This window comes from Pezoporus wallicus, unplaced genomic scaffold (genome assembly GCF_028554395.1).
Source record: "Pezoporus wallicus isolate ANWC-B61680 ecotype Strahan unplaced genomic scaffold, APGP_CSIRO_Pwel_v1 scaffold_7107, whole genome shotgun sequence".
NCBI classification, from domain to species: Eukaryota; Metazoa; Chordata; class Aves; order Psittaciformes; family Psittacidae; genus Pezoporus; species Pezoporus wallicus.
The window spans coordinates 2990165-3009644 of record NW_026642114.1 but is presented as its reverse complement, the minus strand read 5'-3'; the positions used below and the strand labels follow the sequence as shown (position 1 = coordinate 3009644).

Here is a 19480-nt window from a genome sequence, read left to right as displayed (position 1 = left end):
CACAGCTGCACGGTGCTTGAAGGCGGAGGATGACCCTCAGCAGCACTGGCCCGCCAGGAACACAAGTGCTGAGTGGAGGTATGGTCTTGCCCCTGGCCCAAGAGCAGTTGTAGGCAGAGCAGTGAGCCCCAAAAAAAGGTGTTTGACAGAAGCATGGAGCAGTCTGGCTGCACTGGGAACCTGCTGACCTAAACCTCTCAGAGGACTCCCATTTACTTCAGTCCAGCTTTTTTCTTGCTCAGTAGTTCCCAGCGAACCATGCATTATCCACGCCATGCGGGTGATGCAGTCCTGGACACTTACTATACGCACTCAGAGCTGTACAGTTTCAGCCACCCACTTGCTCGGTCTACCAGATGCTCTTGTTTTGAGGGACAGCAGAGAGCTGGACTGTAATAATGAATCCAAACCTTTACCAATGGATGGTTTGAATTTCCAGTCACACCAGTTAAGGCTCCCACACCTGTCTTCCTGGTGCTTCCTGTCTTTCACTGCATGTGCAGCACAGGGTATGACAGCTTGTAAGGGTAGGTAAGGGCAAGCTGCAGAAAGCACCTGGGGAGAATGAAGGTGGGCTGAACAGAATATGACAGATAGGTGTCATACACAAAAGCCCCAGCACAGTGAAGGCTGTCCTGAGGCATCACCAGAGAGGGGAATTTTAAGGGAAAGTTTTGGGTCTTCATATCTGTTGCCTGCCTTGGCATCAGTATCCACTCTAACAAGAGGACTTTTGCTGGTTGGTCTGAGCTTCCCTCAGCAGGACTCCATCCCTGGGTGAGCTGTAACCCCAGCATGCTGCTTCTCTTTTGGAGTCAGGAACAAACCAGTGGCTGACCTGCCTGGAGGATGGTCTCTGGTCACTCCCTGAAGCCTACTGCAAGCTAGAGTGTGATGTACCTCCCGTGGTGGCCAACGCCAAGCTCCTGGTCCCACGGTGCTTGCAGGGGAACCATGACGTGGGCTCAGTCTGTCGCTACAAGTGCAAGCCTGGATACCATGTGGCTGAGAATGCAGCAGGAAAGCCTAAGAAGTAAGTCTGTGACGGGTCTGTTATCACTGTTTCCTTCCTCCTCACAGTGTGAACAAGGAGCGGTTATAGTGTGCTGGCAGTCTTGAGGAGTTGGTGTGATAGGTACATGGAAGAGCAGCTTGCTCCAGTCATGCTGACTTCATGAAATACAAGAGATATTCACCCTGGTTTAGGCGAAAGCAGGTGGAAGCAAGATGTAAACTGCTGTTGCACATGTGTACTCTAAGTGCCTTAACCTAAAGCATGCGAATTTTCCCATGCACCTTGGTGAAAATCAAGCATGTACAGAATTGTTTTCAGACTCTCAGGTAACTGGATGTAATGGATGCTGGAAGATTCCTGGAGCTGCTGTCTTTCCTAAAAGCGATAAAGCATAGATCAAGGCACTGGTTGTAAGAATGAATAACTGTCTTTTGTCAGGGTTAGCGTTTTACCCCCTGCACATCTTGGCTAAATTTAATCTCAATCATTGGCATTTCAATTGGAGAAGATTTTCCCCAATGCTTCAGGGAAGAATTCATGGTAATTCACTAGCCCTGCACTCAGCCAATATCGTGGTGCTGGGGGTAAAGTAGCATTTTGTCTTGCTATGTCTCCTGCTGAAGTCCCCATTGGGTATGGTCACTAAAGATTTCCTGGCATTGACCATGTCCTCCCCAGAGTCTTGATGGTAGCCCAGATCAGGTAATTATGTGCTAATTGTTTAATGCCCCCTTCCAGTTTTAATTGAATGCAGACTTCATCTCTACTTTGCTCTGGGGTAGGGTTGTTGTACTCTGGGAAGCAGTTGCCAAATTTCTTGCCTTGTAATGAAGGAAGTGGTTTCTGTAAACAGCTCTTCACAGTGTTAGGAACATTTCTTGGGCCAAGGGGAGCTGAGCAAATTATGGTTACAGCTACAATCACATGGAGTGCTTTGCAAACTGCAAAGCAGCTTGTGTGCCTGTGGCATTTCAGGCACTGGGTGTGCGATCAGATCAGTGCAGCTTGCAATGTTAGGCCATCTCAGTCATGCCGCAGCAACTGCTGGTAAAAAGGATGCCCTCTGGGAGTTCCCAGGACTCCTCTGATGTGTGTGCAACTTCCCTATCCATGGGTCTGAACAGCCTGTGAGACAAGTCCAGGAAAACCATGCGACGTGGTTTACATTTTCATAGCAATGCATGTTGACATAGCATTTTCAAATTTGCTAGTATCGTTGCTACTGATTTGTCTAACATCTTGGCAGAGTAATGATCCTGTTATGGTAAGCAAAAAATGCATTAATAGAAAATGCATTGCGTTATCGTGCAGGTTAACTGCTATGTGAGTGGCCTGATTCAAAGCAAAATCCTCTAGTTGAAAGTGTAAATGTTGGTGTACAGCCTTATCCAGAGCTCTGCATATATACTCAGCATGAGTACAACCCCCTTGGCACGTGTAGGGAGTAGTAGCTACTAGCCAGTAAGCAGGCCAGTCAATTGCTGGATTGCTGGAAATCCTTCTGAATTTTCAGGCCTGGCAGGCAGAGGATGGGACCTGCTTGAGTAAGCAGTTGCTTTTTTTGTTCAGGCCAGTTTTGGAGAAAGCAAGCTGTTGAAGGTAATGGAGAGCTCTGGAAAGAGCACTGGTGAGGTGCACATTCTGAATATGCTGGTGTGTAAGCGGGGTCTCTGCTGGTGATTTGGACATCAGGTTTGGGGGTCTTCTGAAGTCTTTCTGGGTTCTTTCTGGGTTCAGCAAACTGAGTTCTTGATCTATCGTCTCCCCGCTGTCCATCAACCCAGCAAGCACCAGCCTTACTAAAGGATTTAGTGCTGTACAGGTGTTGATAGGCATAAGAAAGCAAGACTCTATATGTACTATATATTGCACAAATGATCCATGGATACTGGACAGTGGATACTGTCAGGCATAATCCATGGCTAACACTGAAGACTGCATGCCAGCTAACTAGCTTAACCTTGGAAATAAATTCAGGCTCCCTTTGAATTATTCTAGCTCTAGTGATTTTTAGAGGGGAATGACGGAGGGAGTGTATTCTAAGAATCTTGGTCATTGCCTTTGAGGGCTGCTTGTAGGCACCTTCCTCAGGGTTGGCTCTGGATCTTCTATAGACAGGGACAGTTAAGCTGTAGTATGAGCAAGCAGGAATTAAATTCAGTCAGGGCTCAGCATCACCACTTGACTAGCTGCCTTTTTGATCAGCCTTTTGCAGTCTTTCTCTCTAATGCACCTCATAAAACACCATGGCTATTACAGCTGGACTGAGGGCCCAAGTCCTGGACCTTTTGCTCCTCAGTGGTAGAGCTACAGTGCCCACCTTCTGCAGGCCTGACCCACGGCTGGAATCCAGCTGTCTCTGTCCAAGCTGAGATGCTTTTGGACAGAGATGTTTGTGTGATTCCCTCACTTCTATTTTGTTAGTTGAATTTTACTGCAGGGGCAGTAAGGATGCTTTAGGAGGCTCCTGCAATCTTAGTTGAAATTTATTTCCCATAGCATAAATTCAAGAGAAAGGAGATGAAGAAATCCATTGTCTCAGAGAAGATGCTTTTATCTATTAACCTGGGTAAGGGAAGGCCCTTCAGAAATCACTGCTTGTCAACAAGAGATTCTTGAGGAAATGTTGATTGTGTAATCAAGATCCTGTCAGAGATCTGTTGTTGTTCTGCTGGCAGGATCATCTGACTGACAACGCTGACATGAAGGTTAAAACTTCTTTGACTCTTCCTAAAGGAAGTCTGATTGCAGCCTGGTTTCCAGCTGCCAAGCTATTTCATATCTAACCCTGAAACAATGGCAAAAAGGGGAACTTAACATATGCATTTGTGCTCTGTTTCTGGGCAGCATCTGTCCAGTGGCAGCACCAGCCAACCCACCTGGATCATACAGTGAAATGAACTGTCAAGGAACAATGTTTGACATTGTCCGAATCTGCAGCATTGGAAAGAGCTGGCCTGAAAGTCAGGGGTCAGATACTTTGTGCAAATTAAGCATCACCCTCTCAGTGATCCTTGCTATTGCTTCCGCCATGAAGGACCATCTGAAGCAGCTCACTAACACTAACAGAAATATCAAGGGCATCCTTTAGAGGGGCACTCTAATGCTGAGAGGATGCTTTCAGTTAGGGGACCAAAAAGGTCAGACCCTGAAGAGTGGTTGTTTCGCTTGCCCAATGTAGAATGATTCCCTGGAGAGATCTGGAGATCTCAAAGCTACCTTTGTGAGGGGTTGAGCCCCTTCTGCTACCAAAGAATGAAGCAAAAAGAACTGGCATCCAGGTCTTTTCAGGCAACTTTGAAAGTCTCAGCCTGCATTTTGACCAGAGATCAAGGCAGCACAGGCCCCTGATGAACTTCCATGGAGGTATCAGCCCCTCTGACTCCTCTCCCCATTTGAAGACTACAGAGACCATGAAAGAGTGAGAGGAGGCAGGAGCACATGGAGGAGAAAATGGACTAGGAGGAGTTAGCAACCAGAGGCTGGAAATCCCTGAGAAAGATGACTCGGCAAAGCAGGACAGCCTAACCCAGGGCCATTGGAGTTCAGCAGGGCACCAGGCCACTATGCATTTGTGGTGGGTGCAAAGGTGTGGGGTGCTCACTGCTCCTGCCCACATCTGGCCCCTTTCAGATAAAAGGTAAACACCAGCACAGCTGAGAGAGCCAAACTGCCAGGTAAAGAAAACACAGGCTGTCAAGTGGACTCCTGTGACTCCTGTGTCATTTCCACCTGGAACTTCTCTGTTAAAGATTTGTTGCCCAGGCCGTTTGGTGCATAGCAGCAGAGGTCCTACAAGCTTTCTTTTCTTTCGTATTGCTTTCTTTCAGTTTACTGCCAGATCTCCCTCCTTCCCCCTCCCATTCATTTTGAAGCTGTGAGGCTCCTGCTGTGGGAGATGAGGCTTTAGGCTCATTTATCACCATTCGTGTACAGAGGACCTGGTCCCTGCATAGTGGCTGACCCATTACGTGGCTGGATGCCAGCCAGGCTTCCTTGTTAATCCTTGAGAAATGCTGCTAACCCAGATCAGAAGTTGGGGGGGTCTGGAAATTGCAAGCGGCTATGAGGTTGTGTTTATATATATATATGTTTTTAAAATGGCTTTCCCTTCCCTTCTTCATGCCTTAATATGATCTGCTCAATTCGTGCATGCGGCAGTGGTCCGCACGCCACCTTCTACATTGGGGTCATCCCAGGTTAGCCCTGTTTGAAGCTCCCCAACATGGATGCTGGCAGTGGGATGAGCCTCCAAAGCAAGACGGTTTCTTCCCCCACGTGTAAGGGGGTGCAGGTCTGAGGAGAGGTGGGAGAGGCCATGCATGCACTGGCCCCTGCTGGGGTCACTCCAGCACCACATCAAGACAAGGAGCCCTAGTGAAGATGATGGAGCTGTAAACCACAGAGTGCACCTGTGCAAACTGCAATTCCCACAGCGTGTCCTCCTTGTGCTCAGCTTCTCCACCCAGGTTTTCATGTGGCTTCTGGGCAAAGGGCCTCTGATATGATTTGGAGGAGCAACAGGGAGGTGTAGTGGCTGCATCAGTTATAGTGTGGTGGCCAGTTGGGCAGTGGGAAGTAGCGTGTAGCTGGGGTGCTCCTGGTTTGTAAAGGAGTTTACACAGTGCTTGAGGTATCGCTGTTGTAGTGAGGCTTTGCACTGCCAGTTTGCTGCTACTGGCATCAGCTTAAGCCCCATTGATTTACCCCTTGCAAATTGTACAGCAGGATCACACCCTGAATGCCAGGTAATTCAAGAAGGGGAAAATGCTGCTGGAGTACCTGGACATGCAACACAGATCTACCCCTTGGCATGTGCCTTCACTTGCCTTTAAAGGTGGGCAAAGCAAAGCATTCAGACATGGGAGGATGCAAGGTGTGATGGGGACATCTTCAAAAGGCGGTGACCATTATCCCAATGGAAAGGGCAAGCAATCATGAAAGTTAAAATAGGGATGGGCTAAAACCGCGGACACCCACAATGGCATGCAGGGCTCCTCCTCTCCACCGTTCAGAAACAGTACATAGCTGCAGCACCCTTCAGTCGACTCAAGGCTACTGGTCTAGAGGGGAGTGCAGCACCACTTGCTGGTCAGGTGCTTGTACCGTGGGCACACACGGCGTGGTCTGGTGGGAAGATTTGTGCAGAGCTGTGTGCCGGGGGACCTGTCACATCCCCTTCCTTGTCTGCCTCCACATCACCTGCTGGAGCCTAAATTCACAACAGGAACCTGCTGTCCACCACATATAGTCTTCAGGAAAAACAGATCCCTGGTTTCTGAAGGGAGAAGGGGAACTTCCGTGAGCTGCAAATTCTTAAAAAGAAGAGAATGTTTCAAAAACCCCTCGAATTTCCCTTTTAGGGGTTCCCAGCAGACGTATGATAGGGATGGCCAATGGTTCCTGCTCCAGGTCTGGTGGTGGTGTGAGGATGTGGTCCCCTCACCCCTCTGGCCTGCGTGACCAACACTGTATACTGGGGGGCAGTTGGCTGGCCCTATGCAATATTTTGTCTTCTCAGAACAATGGACAATTTAGTGTCTCCTACAGGGGTTTCTCTAACCCAGTTAAACCCCCTCCACATACCTATGGCATGCTATAAAATTCATAACTCAGAGCCTGGAGCCCTGCCTTCTGGCAGTGGTGGTGGGAGAGGGCAGGGGCAAGCAGCTGGAGCAGGCTGTGTAGCAAAGAAGGATGGGGTTAGGGGAAAAAGTGTCATTAAAGACAGAGCAATTAACACTGGCTCAGGTAAAACCCGTCAGCACCATCAAAACCTGTGTGTCAAAGTCTGGGGTTGCGGTCCTCTTCTGGGAGAGCAATCCCATCCAGCCTGATGCCTCATGGGGTTTTGATGCCTCGATATAAAAGATGTGGTGTCTGTTGCTGCCAAGGACAGGAGACTGAAAACCTGCTGGGCTCTGCTCCTGCTCTTTTTCTTCCTTTCTTTTTCATGATTTTCTTGGCAAGTAGCCTGCACCTGGGCTGTTTTAGCAGCAGAGAATAGTATTGGTCTGCAGGGATATGACAGACCTTCGTCAAGAGCAGGATTGACAGAACTGGATGGATTACAAAGAGGAGCCTCTGGATTAGCTGGGTGAATGCCAGCAGGATTGACTGTTGGAGGCTTGCTCCATCCATGCATAGCAAAGTATGTAGCTACTGGGGGTGAGACAAAGCAGCCCAGGACCCACAGAGGCTGTGGGGCAGATAGATGGTTTAGAAGCACCACAAGAGATGAGGAGCAGTGGGAAAGTGAGCGAGGAAAAAGCATCTGGTGCTCCTAAATCATTGCAGTCTCCCCCGGAAGGAGAAAATGTCCTGGCTGAGTGTGGGTTTATCCCTTCTGTGTTTTCCCAGGAAGTTCCTGAAGGTCCAGTGCCTGGAGAGCGGGCAGTGGGAAGAGGGGCGTTGCATCCCTGTGGTGTGTGAGCCACCCCCTCCTGTCTTCGAGGGCATGTACAACTGCACCCAGGGCTTTGAGCTGGACAGCCAGTGCGTCCTCAACTGTGAGCCACAGGAGCAACAGGTGAGTGACCTGGGGGGCAGGCAGAGATCGGCCAAGTGCTGTGCTGCAGAACACCTGAAAAGAGCAGGGTTCCCTATGCCCCGCTGTGCAGAGGGGCCCCACGGCAGCTTGGCCATCCCTTGTACCTTCAAACAGCAAGTTGCCCTGCAAACCCAAAGCTTTTCTTGATGGATACCAGCCACGGCACAGGGCGCACCACCACCTGAGGATGATCTCCTGCTCTTCCAAAAAACAGTGGTCTTAAGCAAGCCTGCTTCTCTTGAGTGAAAAGGGCTGGGAAGCAAAAGTAGAGGATTTCCAATGGGTCTGGGGAGCTGCTGCGAATGCATTGACCTGGGATGATGGGCGACCTTGCTGCAGCAGGCTTGCTAACCAAGGGGCTTACCTGGGCATGGAGGCTGCTGCCTGCCTGGCTCTGCCACCCATATTTCTCATCCAGCCTGCTGGAATGGTCTTGTCAGAAGTGCAGTTGATTCCCTCTGGTGGGATCCAGCAGCAGCTGGAAAACAATTTGCTTTCTCGTCAGTAATGCAAAGCACACTTAGGCTGGACCAGATTGCTGCAATCCAGCTGCCCTGGAGAACTTCCCTCTGGACTTTGCTGGTGCTTGCATTTTATTCCCCTCAGAGCTGGGCAGTGGCCAGTCAGGGTGAGCCCTGCTGCTGCTGGTAGTAAAGCTGGCTGCTCTCCCTCTGTTTTGCAGGTTCCCATCGTCTGCACCAAGGAGGGCTTATGGACAGAGGAGTTCAAACTGTGCGAGAGCTTACGTGGCACCTGCCCACCACCCCCAGAGCTGAATTTTGTGGAATACAAGTGCGAGCAGGGGCATGGCATAGGTGAGGACTGACAAAAGCTAAACCAAAACCCAAACTTCATGTTGACTCAGCCCTCCCATAGAGCTGATGGTCATGATGACTCTTCTTCTTGTACCAATCCCCACTAGATCCATTAAAAATATCCTGTTTTCTTTTTCATTCTCTTTCTAAACATAGAGCCAGGGTTGGCTTTAGTCTTGTGCATGAGCTGGTTGTAATCATGGGCAAGACTCAAAGCTAAAGCTGGCTCCAGTATAAGCATCTCTCCTTTTCAGAAGGAGCAGGGACTTGTCTCTAGGGTAAACCCAGCCCTTTGCAGTAACTTTTGTAATCTCTAGCCTTTCATCCCCCTCGAGGTCTCTCTGCTTGCTACTGCTGCTGACATTTGCAGGGTTAATGTGGCAGGTCCAGATAAAAGTCGCACCAGTTGTGTGTAGCAGGGCACTTTTGCCAGATGAGGGACCACATCATCCATTTCTTTCTCCAGGACTTGGTCTCTTTGTGCTTTCAGGAGAAGCTGCAGTGCTCAGTCTGGCATCCCGCTGGACGGGATGCTTCAGCAGAGCCAGTATCATCCTGAAGCAAACACACCACTTCACCGGGTCTGATCAAAACAGGCTGAGGAGAGTCCCAGGGCAGGGCCTACTAAGGTTCAGCTTTGGGCAGACCTGATGTGAGGCTGGGCTTAGGGCTGGGATCCACCTAGTTTTCCAATGTGTTTTTTGCAGCTTGTTTTATCTTCCTGGGTCATAGGAAGGCAGTGGGAATCCAGAGCGGCAAAAAGCTTTGAAAGAGGCTTCTTAATATTTCAATAAACATTCCATAGCACCCAGGACAGACTTATTTTCATGCTGGATCCCATGTCCTGCCATCAGGGCCTGAATCTGTCTGTTAGGGTACCTTCAATTTTCCCCTCAAGGGAGAAGGGAACTGGCCACAACTCCTGTATATTCTTGAATAATTCAGGATTTGGAGAAGGAATTGTCACCCCAGGTTGGGAGGAGAAGGTTCTCCTCTATGTCCATCTCTACCCTGTAGTGGAGTAGTGGATGTGGTAAGGAGCCTACATATATGGGTTTAGTGTCTCCCAGAAAAACATCATTGCCTTGTTCCTGAAGTCCTCAAGGCTTTCTGTCCTCCTGCAGGTGCTGTGTGCATGCCCTCCTGTATCATACCTCCCAGCGACCCTGTCATACTGCCCGACAACGTAACTGCAGAGACGATGGATCACCGTCTGCAGCCCACCAGAGTCCAGGTAAGCAGGAAGGTGGAGGCAGCATAGAGGGGAGCACCTCTCCTCTCCTCTCTGATGGTTTTTATCTGAAATTTCTACCTTGTGTGAAGAAGGGTAAGGTTTGGAAAGACAAGCAGCAAAAGTGACCTCTGAGTTTGCGGGGTCCAAGGAGCTGCCCAGGCTGCATGCTCTGGAGGTGTCTGCTGCTCCCCATAACCAGGTTCTAGTGCCAGGGTCCTCCTCCCTCTCACCATTTCTTTCTCCTCTTCCCTCCCCTGCAGATGCTACTGCACAGCCTCCTGCTGTCCCATACCAAAGTTCAGTTCAGTAAGTTATCAGCTCCCAAGCCAGCTTTCAAGGAGTTGCAGGATACCACAATGAATGAAGTTAAATGCAGGAATCCCACTGATTTTTCAGGGCATGCTGCATGCCTAAACATGCTAAGCTGCTGTGTGCGGGGATAGGAAAGGCTGCCCCTGCATGGTGTGAGCCTGGGTCCCCAGTTACCTGGTAGTAAAGATGGAACCCCAGGTAGGCATCTTCCTGCCAGGGAGGAGGCAGGGCACTGTCAGCTGAAAGGTGTCTCTGGCTGCCAGGACCCGCTGGCCGGCCTGTTGCCTCTGCTGCTGGAGCTGGGGAGCCTTTCCCTTCCCATCTCTTAGTCATTTTGTAGGCAAACCAGCTCAAATAACTCAAATAGTTTGGATCTTCCCTGCACAAATTTCCCAAAAAGCAGCTCTGCTGGGGTAATATTTCTTAAAATAAAATGAGATGCATAAGGAAGGAGGTGGAACAAAGAAAAGCAAACAATCTTCCCAGGAGCCAGCGCTCCCATCCAAACGCTTTCCCCTCCTCCTGGGAACCCACAGGAGGCCCAGCATCGTGCCTGTGGATACTACTGTACATTGCTTTGAATCAGATCCACGACAAATCGCTGCCGGGGGGTGAGGATGCCTGGGGTGTGTGGGACGGTTAAGCACGAGCCTTGGAAGGAGTCCTCGCCTTTGAGGGATCAGATGGCTTGGCCTGTCAAGACAGTGGCGTTCGGCTTCCCTTTTGCCACGGCTGTGGGCTTTCGTGCGAGGGAGGCATTTTGTAGAGAGGAGGAGGGAGAAGAGGTGTTATTTTAAGAAGCATTGCTCCCCCGTGCCAGGAGCCCTCTCTCTGCACCGTCTTGTTTTCCTCTCTGCCCTGGCTCCTGCCTCTGCTCCCCTCTTAGCTCCTCCAGGCCTCCAAGAACTTGCTATTCCAGGGAGCTGCCAAGCTTCCAAGGTGATGGAGAGGATGGGGTGAACCACACAGGGAGCTGCAGAGGCCACTCGTGGAGGGCATGGTCCTGTTCTCTTTTCAGCTCTGATTTGCTGAATCCTGCAGCTGAGCAGGTTTTGCCCTCTGCCCTTTCTTCCCAGCCTGGAATATGAGTATACTAGTATAAGTATGCTAAAATGCCATTCAAGTTGCACAACAACCACCTATGAAACACCCCAGTAGGGTTAGGTCGCAAACATCCTTTGGACTGATCAGGAATTGGCTAGCTCATTCAGCAACCCCAACCTTTGCCACATCTGACAGTGGCTTCCTGCAGGTCTGCCTTCCCTACGCTGGCTGCGGGTTGCCAGGACCTCATCCTGCACTAGCTCCATCACTGTCTCAATTGCATATGCAGCAGAAGGACCTGCAGCAGGTCTCTACATCTATCTCTCACATTTGGGGATAGGGCAAGCAAAGCTGCCCTATCCCCAAATGTTATTCCAGCCAGGGATGCTGGAGCTGTTCTGTCTGCTGCTACACATTTCAAATGGGAGGCTAGGAGAAAACACATGTGCCCCTCTGTGCAACTCCTGTGCTGTGAAGGGCATCCTAGGACACTTTCACAGGCTAGCCGTTGTTTTATGGAGCCTCAGATTTCAAAGTCTGCCTGAGCTTTAACAAGGAGGAAATTGCATGTGCGGTGGGGCTTTTCTTCCCCCTGTATAATGAGTGCTCCCCACAAACCCCTGCTCAATGAGCAGAATGGTGAATTCCAGCGCAATAAAACCGAGCCCTTCACATCTTGCTTTTGTGTCCATTTGGCTGCAGCAACTGAGTTCATGTCTCGTAAATACCAGCAATAACAGCCCTGAGAGTGAATGTGAGTCTGGTGTATCTGCTTCAGGCCAGGTCCAGGGAGGTGAGTCCTCCTGGGACCTGGTCTCAGAGCCTGAGCAGGGATCAGTGAGCAAATTGATACAGACACTGAGTGATGACTAGCTGAACCTGCATCCTGTGTGATTGAGAAGCTGGTGAATCCAGCATCATGCAAAGGGGTGATGGCAGACATCAACCTGCCATGACCTTGAGTGGCTTCCTGCAAGCAGCAGCTTCTGGCCAAGTCAGATACTATGAGCTATCCAAGCTCACTTCTCTGGTGGTCCCCACCACCTCTCTTTGTTCTCTCACAGTTGTGCATCTATATGCATCTACATATACATGCATGTCTGTCTAATGTCTGCCTTAACAATGTATCCTGGTTTGTGGGTGAACCAAACAGGTTGCAAAGGGTTTCCTTGCAGGGCAGAGGTGAATGAAGAGGGTCCTGGAGGTGCCCCTGCTTTTCTGCACCGCAATGAGCAATGCAGTGTTGTGAGAAACCCTCTGCCTCTAGAAAGCACTGGTGGCTGTTGATCTTCCTCTGCCACCTCCCCTAACCACTCTTTTTTTCCCTCCTCAGCATATTGTGTGCACGGGTAGGCTGCGGTGGTATCCAGACCCCTCTGTCATTCACTGCATCCAGTCATGCGAGGTAAGTCCCCCCTGCCCACAATATGAGCTGCCTGCTCCTTGCAGTAGAATTTGTGGCAATATGAAGACTTGCTCCAGCAAAAACCTGGGTGGCTTTGACTTCATATTTACTCCATATGAGCTGGGCCAGGGCTTGTTGGCTGACCAGAAAGGCCAGAGAAGCATCTCTGGTCTCCTGCAGCCAGGGTGACACTGGGGAATGAAAGCTGCAGAATAATCTATTTCCTTCTTAGCCTGTAGCTTTCTGGCCAGGCTAGGAAGAATGTTCTAGCAAAAGGATTTCACTGGCAAGGGGTATCCCCAAAAAGCCTGTGCTGACTCCAAGCCTGAATATTTCCTTAACCAGAACCGCAGTTCTAGAGTAACATGGATCCAGAAAAGCCCTGTGTGACTCACGCGTCCAACCAAAACAACTAGGATTTCCAGCCTTGTACATGCAAAACAAACTGCTCCTGAAGAATCTGCAGACAAAGAATTCCTTGCAGAAATTGGTTAGCCACTCATTTCGCTTTGAATAATGACCAGGCAGGAGAAAGTCATAGGCAGCCTGGAGTCAGTTCACAAAGGAAATTAAAAATAGGCAGTCTTTGTCAAGCACTACTTGTGAAAAGAGAGGGTATTTTGGAATGCTCTCTGCTAAAAATTTAGGATTTTTACCAAAAAAAAAATGTAAATGAAGTTTGTGCACTAAAAATAACTTTGGGTTTTGCTGATAATTTTTTTAAATGGGCTCTTTTTAATGCAAATGATTACTTTTGTTCACTGATTCTGCCTAGCTCAGCTCTTTGTCAGCTGAAGAGTTGTGGAAAATGTGATGCTGCAGGGGGCACGTCCCCAGGAAGGAAATGTTATGATCAGCAGAAGCTGCAGCAGTTAGTTCCCGAAGTCAATGGCTGTGTTGTGTGTGTCTACTACAAAGCATGGGCTGCAAGTGTAGGGGAATGAGATACTGTGTGCTAGTGAGGTGTTTGATAGTAGCGAGCTTAGCAATGAATCCTGTGGCATTTTGGGAGTTCCAGGTCTTTTTAAATCCCATCTTTTAGCTCAGCTCTGGGGCAACATGTTTGAAGTAGAATGGGCTGACATGAAAAAAGGAGTCCAAACAGTTGTGGTGATCCTCTCTGTGCTCTCCTACTAGCAAGGGAGTAAGTGCTCTTTGTGCTCTTTGAGTCCTTCCAAAATAAAAACAGATGGGGTGTGAGGTGCTTCATCTTCCCTTCCTGTGCAGCTCAGGTGACAGAAAGTGGGCACAGACATGAGGATGCTCCCTTAGGCTCAGGTACACCAGACCAAACCTATCCTTTCCTCCTCGTGTACCTCACCTTGGATCTGTGTCTTCAGCAAGAGATCCCACAGTGGATGGTGGAAACTGCCAGCTTATTTGTGTATGTGTGTGTGTGTGTGCGTGCGTGTGTGTGTGTGTGTGTGTGTGTGTGTGTGAGAGAGAGAGAGAGAGAGAGAGAGATAGGCACCAACTACCTGAAGTCCCAGCATCTTGTAGGAACAGTCACTATTTCTTCATTGGCCACCATGCTCATGGCCAACATGACCTCTTTCTGCTCCTGGATGCTTGTCATCCCCTTTTGGAAAGCAAACCTAGACAGCATCCTTAGCATAAAAGAGGTTAAGGAAGCAAAAATCATGCAGTATCCTACCAAAAGGTGGAGAGTCCATGCTCTTCATCAAGTCTTGAAGACTTTTTAATGTGTTTTCTGCTTTCAGTTAATCTTTCATCAGCAATGACTAAGCAGTACATACTCTTCCAGCTGAGGTCTCAACAAAGGCCTGCACAGTTTCCTTGTACTGGGGATGCCTCTTTTGATAGGACACAGGATTATATCTGTTATTTCTGCAGTTGCATCAGTCTGGCAGCTCAGAGATATCCTGAGGTCAGCAAGTACACCCAGATCAGATCTTTCTCTACCTCCTTTGTTTCCAACTGATGAGCTGCAAGCTAACAGCAGATGTTTTACCCTAAGTACAAGAGCTTGCCCTTCAATTTTATAGAAGTGAATGTCATCCTGTTTCTCTGTCTAGTCCTTCAGGTCATCTAACTATCTGACAGATATCCCGATCTTCTCTGTGGAACAATGCCTTCTTCTTCATTAGCAGTTTCATCAGTGCAGGCCTATTTTTAAGGTCACAGGCACTCACTGTAATACTACTGAAGATTCGTCCTCGGATAGTTTCTTTCAGCTGATGCTCTCCTTTTTTGATACAGCTCACAGCTGCCTCTTTCTGTTCTCCTCCTCACTTCTCACGTACATGTCTTTGATTACTCATTTCATTGTGTTTTCTTCTATGATGCTGCAAGTTGTTAAGGTTAAATTGATAAGGCAGGTCTTCCTAGATAACTTTTTTTCACATGTGTTTTATAGTAATCATTGTCTTGCCATAAAGAGTAACTCTTATCAAACGTGTCTCATTCAAAATACTTCTCTGGGAGCTGCTGCTCGGCACTGGGAAGAAGGGAGGTGTTACCAGTATCCCATCCATCCTCCCCGTACATATTTGACCACAGAAAATGCCCTGAATGTTGTTTTCACCTCATCTCTCTGGCTTCCATTCTCATTCCTATACCTCTTCTGTCCCCATCCTTGTGACCAAAAACACTGCGGTTCTCAGAGGCTGTTTAACTTGGGACTCAATCTCTTGCAGGATGTGAGGACATCAGACAACAAGATTTGTGTAGAGATGGAATATAACTGGTCACCTATCTGTGGTGCATGGTGCCCCCCCATCTCCTTTTCTTGTTCCTCCCTTCATTTACCTGCACAAACAATGTCCTGCAGGGACAGAACACAGCCTCTGCTGGGTCTGATGTGGTTCGGCTTGACTTGCTATGTCCATGGGGCTTCTTAGTCCCACATTCCCCCTCATTTCACAGTAATCCCTTACTGGAGAAAAACTCTTTGGGATCCCAGCCTATCCCCTCTACTGGGCAGTAAAGTGCTGTTCCAGTAGACTGCCCAGGTCACCTCATGTGTGAGTCACTCCTTAGAGATGCCATTGCCTCTCCATTGAGTGCCAAGAGTGTGTTGGATGAGGAAGCTTTCTCATCTGGATGCTTCAGTTGGGGAACAACCCTATGTAAGAGAAATCCAGAACACCTGGCTGCTTGTACTGTCTCTCCCTGGTGGAGACACCTCAGGCTGCGGCATGGGAGCAGTAGCCAAGACCCAACTTTTCCAGTCCCAGCTGGAGCCCTGCCTCATGTTGGAAAGTTCAGGTCACCACACAATGGCATTAGAGGGATTCTCACTCATCTTTATTGTATGCTGGCAGCAGATCAGCCTGTCTGCTCATCTGTTGCTTCTCTTCCCACTTCCCTTCTCTTTCCATTAATCTGGTCATCCATCTGCCTCCTGGTCTCCCACTGTGCCTTGCCAAGTTCCCCATCACCAGAGCAGGGAGGCACGTATTTCGGTAAGGGACCCTTCCAGGAGCCCATCAGGAATATGAGTTAGTGCCGAGCATGCTTTGCCTCTCGAGGGCCAGTGGAACATCTCATCCCCTGCCATCAGTAGAAAAACAGATGGCAGCACTGCGGGAAGGAGCTTGGGGCTGAGTGGAGAGAGGAAGAGAGAAACCCCCCCTCCCTGGCTTGATCTGGGAGGAGGTGCTCATGGTCCTGGTGTTCTCATCTGCTGGGTGTGCTTGGGAGGTGTTTGCAACATCTGGGGCAGGTTCTCTTAAGCCATCACAAGGTAACCGCCTCTCTGCTTATCCTCCTCCTGTGCCAAAGAGCAAGTGAGGCTGTTGTCTTCAAAAGAGGATACAGCATGTACAGAGATCCAGGTTGCTCCCTTGGACTATTCCCACCATGTTCCAAAATAGTCTGTGCCTGAGTGTGTCTGCTATAGCACATCTCCTAGTTTGTGCAGCTCACTAGCTCTGCATCCCTCTGTCTCCCACCGCAGGGGCTCCTGTGGCTCACATTGTGGCTGTGGTTTAGGTGGAAAAGATCAGGTATGTTGTCATCAATTTTAGTGTTACTCACAGGATGGAGTAACTATCACTCTGCTGTTCAAATACACTCGGAGAAAGACAGGGTGCTCTTGCAGTGGTCAGAGTGAATGTGGGCAGGCTTTGCTGGGGAACAATTACATTTTGCAACATGATGACCTCACCTCCACCTCTAGCTCTGTTTCGTTATTGTGTGAATATGCAAAGAGTTTATTGCAAGGGATTGAAGGCAGCATGCTTTGGACAGATCACTGGGAGGCAGAGCTTCATACTGGTATGGCTGGATCTGAACAAGAGCTACTATACCTGTGGTGTGCCTCCACATACAGCAATTTCCTTCCTGAGGTGACTCAGTGCCTTCTCTGGTTGAGGTTGGCTTTGCTGTGCTTTGCTCTGAACAGCCCTGCCTGTGTGCTGAGGGAATGTGCAGAGACTTTGGCTTGAGGTCTTATCCTCATGTCCTGGGTGAGGATGGGCCATACCAGAAAGCTGCTGTGAGCATGAGGTGCTGGGAATTTCTCAGGTCTTCCCCACATGAGGACAAGGTCTCACAGCCCTTGTGTGTGCTGCTGGTCATGTTATCACAATCGTAAACACTAATCTGTTCCCTGTTTTGTGGTTTTCCTGAGGTTTCCCATTTACAATGGAAATGATGAGATAGGGATTGAAGTGTGTTTGTGGTTGCAAGACGTTCTTGAATCTCGCAATCTAATAGGTAGGCAAGGACCCGGATGGGTCCTTAGCTCTTCCCAGCAGCATGCACAAAATGTTCGCTCGGCTTGTGTCCAGCATTTGTCAGCCAGAATTAACCCCTTTGAAAGCACATGCAATAGGGGGCATGGTAAGTCTTATCCAAGTTCAGGGTCCTGCTGTGCTGTAATGTGACAGGAGACAGCGTGCAACTCCCTCCCTGGGCAAATCATTGCATCTGGGCTCCAGCTGCAGGCAGCTGCCTCTGTTCCTCACCATTAAGCAGGCTAGGGTGCCTTGATTGTCCCTCCTCCCAGACCTGGGGGGGCTTTTGTAGCATGACAAAGCTCAGCACAGGAAACCAGGCAGAAACATGGTGGGATGCTCCACTCTGGGAAAGAGATCTTCTGCACTCCTGCGGCTTAAGGCAATGGGGACTACAGGCACCCCAGCTTCTCCAAGGAGGCTGTCTAGAGCAACTAGGTATTAGAACATGGCCAGAATTCATTCACTCTCTTGTGATGCTCACATCATCACTTTCTCATCTCTTGTCCCTGTGAGAGCATTCCATGACATCTTTATCCATCTTGCACTCTTCCTCTGTCTGCTGTCTGGCTTTGAAAAAGCAGAGAGGAACCAACTGGATGTGACTGCTGCTCTTGCAAGCAGGCAAGAGGCAGTCCACATGATTGCTATTCCGTCAGGGGTCTCACCAATGCCAAAGTTTAAAACCACTGCAATCCAGGGGACCAAACAGGACTGCCCTAGATTCTGGTACATTCCAGTTTTGGATAGTACATGCTGGCCTACACATCTCAAGAGGATGCAGCACTGTTGGAAAAAATATTCAAAATTATTAAGGGGATGCCACAGCTACCCTTCAAGGAGACCCTAAACCAGCTTTGGAGAACAGAAGGTGGCTGGAGGTTTGCCAAGTCACAGAGGTGCTAGGTAGGACGGATGAAGAATTGGGGAGCCCTCACTGGGACTGGCAAGGGATTTGTTCCAGACAGGTGAAGGAAAGTGCTTTGGACACAGTGAGTACTGTGCACTGTCTGTCCACATGAGGCTGCAGGGGTGAGTAGTAGTTTTAAGTTACAAATCAGTGGACATCAGGGCCACAAACAGATACCGAAAGGACCAGGCAGGGCTATACCTTCCACCATGCTTAATGTAGCAAGTGCAAATGATGGGGGAGCATGAGGAGCATGGACTGCAGGTGGTGGTCTCTTCTGGATCAGACCTGGCCTCTGACTGGTGAAGGCAAAGCCCTCCGTGCTGGATAGGTAGAAGGCAAGACCTCGCTACATACCTACTAAATACGTTTTCGTGCTGCTCTTAGCATGAGCAGCATGGGATGCTTAGCTTGGGTTGTATCCTACCAGAGGATGAGCCCAAATAAATTTATATCTCTTCCAAAAATCTCAGCTGAGGCATACTTCTCCTAAACTATGAGAAGATCTTTGTCCCCTGCACACAGTTAGAGTGTGATTATAGACACTTGATTTTCTTAAAAGACAAAGCAGAGGGAAATAGAATGGTCACACACCAGCATGGTGCAAGGACAGGGGACGGACGCCACTCTCCTGCCTGCAGGGACAGGCTTAAGGAGCCCTGAAAAATGGGGGCCTTTTGGCATGAGTAGCATCCAGGCACATCAACAGTGGTGGTGGAGGCTCAAAAAGGTGGAGGCAACCTCAGCTCCCCCAGGCCTCATTGTACAGGCTGGTCTGCACTCGGGATGCCCTGGCTGCTTCTCTACCTCTTTCAGCTCAGGTGCCATCCTCCATCCGTATCCATGTCCCTCTTTCCCCTCTCCTGGCGGTCTCAGACATGCAGCTGGTGACACAGAGGGAGTGTCAAGCCACTGAAAGCTGAAATAAAAACCTATGAGTTGCTTCTGATAATAAACAAACATCCCCAAACATAGTCCAGCCAACTGTTCTTCCAACACGAATATTCATTCTCCTTCAGCTCCTTCATCCTTTGTACATTGTTTTTCTTTCTGTTTAAGATCTGTAACAAGAACTTGGCAGAAACCAGATACAAGTGGGTCAGGAGGCCCTTGTGGTTTTCAGGGCTTGTTTTCCATAACCCGTTCTATCCTGCAACATATTTTGCACAAATGGCTTGGCAGGAGATCTAATCCATGCAGCAGGCGAGCTGCTGAGGGCAGGATTGCAGGCTGGTACTTATGGCATGGGAAGTCCTAGCTTCTCTCTTGCACGCAGAAGCATCCCTGTGAACGGTGAGCACTAGAACCCATCTCCAGAAATCGCCATGCTTGCCAGGAGCACTGTTGACACATGACAACTTCCTCTGCTCCTCTTCACTTGTTCTTTCCTGCTTCTGTTTCTCTGCTCCTGTTAGCACTGAGATCAGGGTGTAAAAAGGACAAGGCTAAGCATCCCACTGTGAATAAATCAATCACGGACACAGATGCTTCTATG

General features: G+C 49.2%; 1 protein-coding gene across 1 annotated transcript in view; it reads left to right on the top strand.

Moving 5' to 3' along the window:
• Positions 1–19480, top strand: part of PAPPA2 (pappalysin 2) — an 86259-nt gene that overhangs the window by 57337 nt on the left and 9442 nt on the right. Inside the window, exons 16-20 of the mRNA XM_057427046.1 lie at positions 820–1033; positions 7376–7544; positions 8248–8380; positions 9505–9614; positions 12304–12375. Of these exons, the coding sequence (XP_057283029.1) occupies positions 820–1033; positions 7376–7544; positions 8248–8380; positions 9505–9614; positions 12304–12375 (698 nt within the window). The remainder of the gene's footprint in view (positions 1–819; positions 1034–7375; positions 7545–8247; positions 8381–9504; positions 9615–12303; positions 12376–19480) is intronic.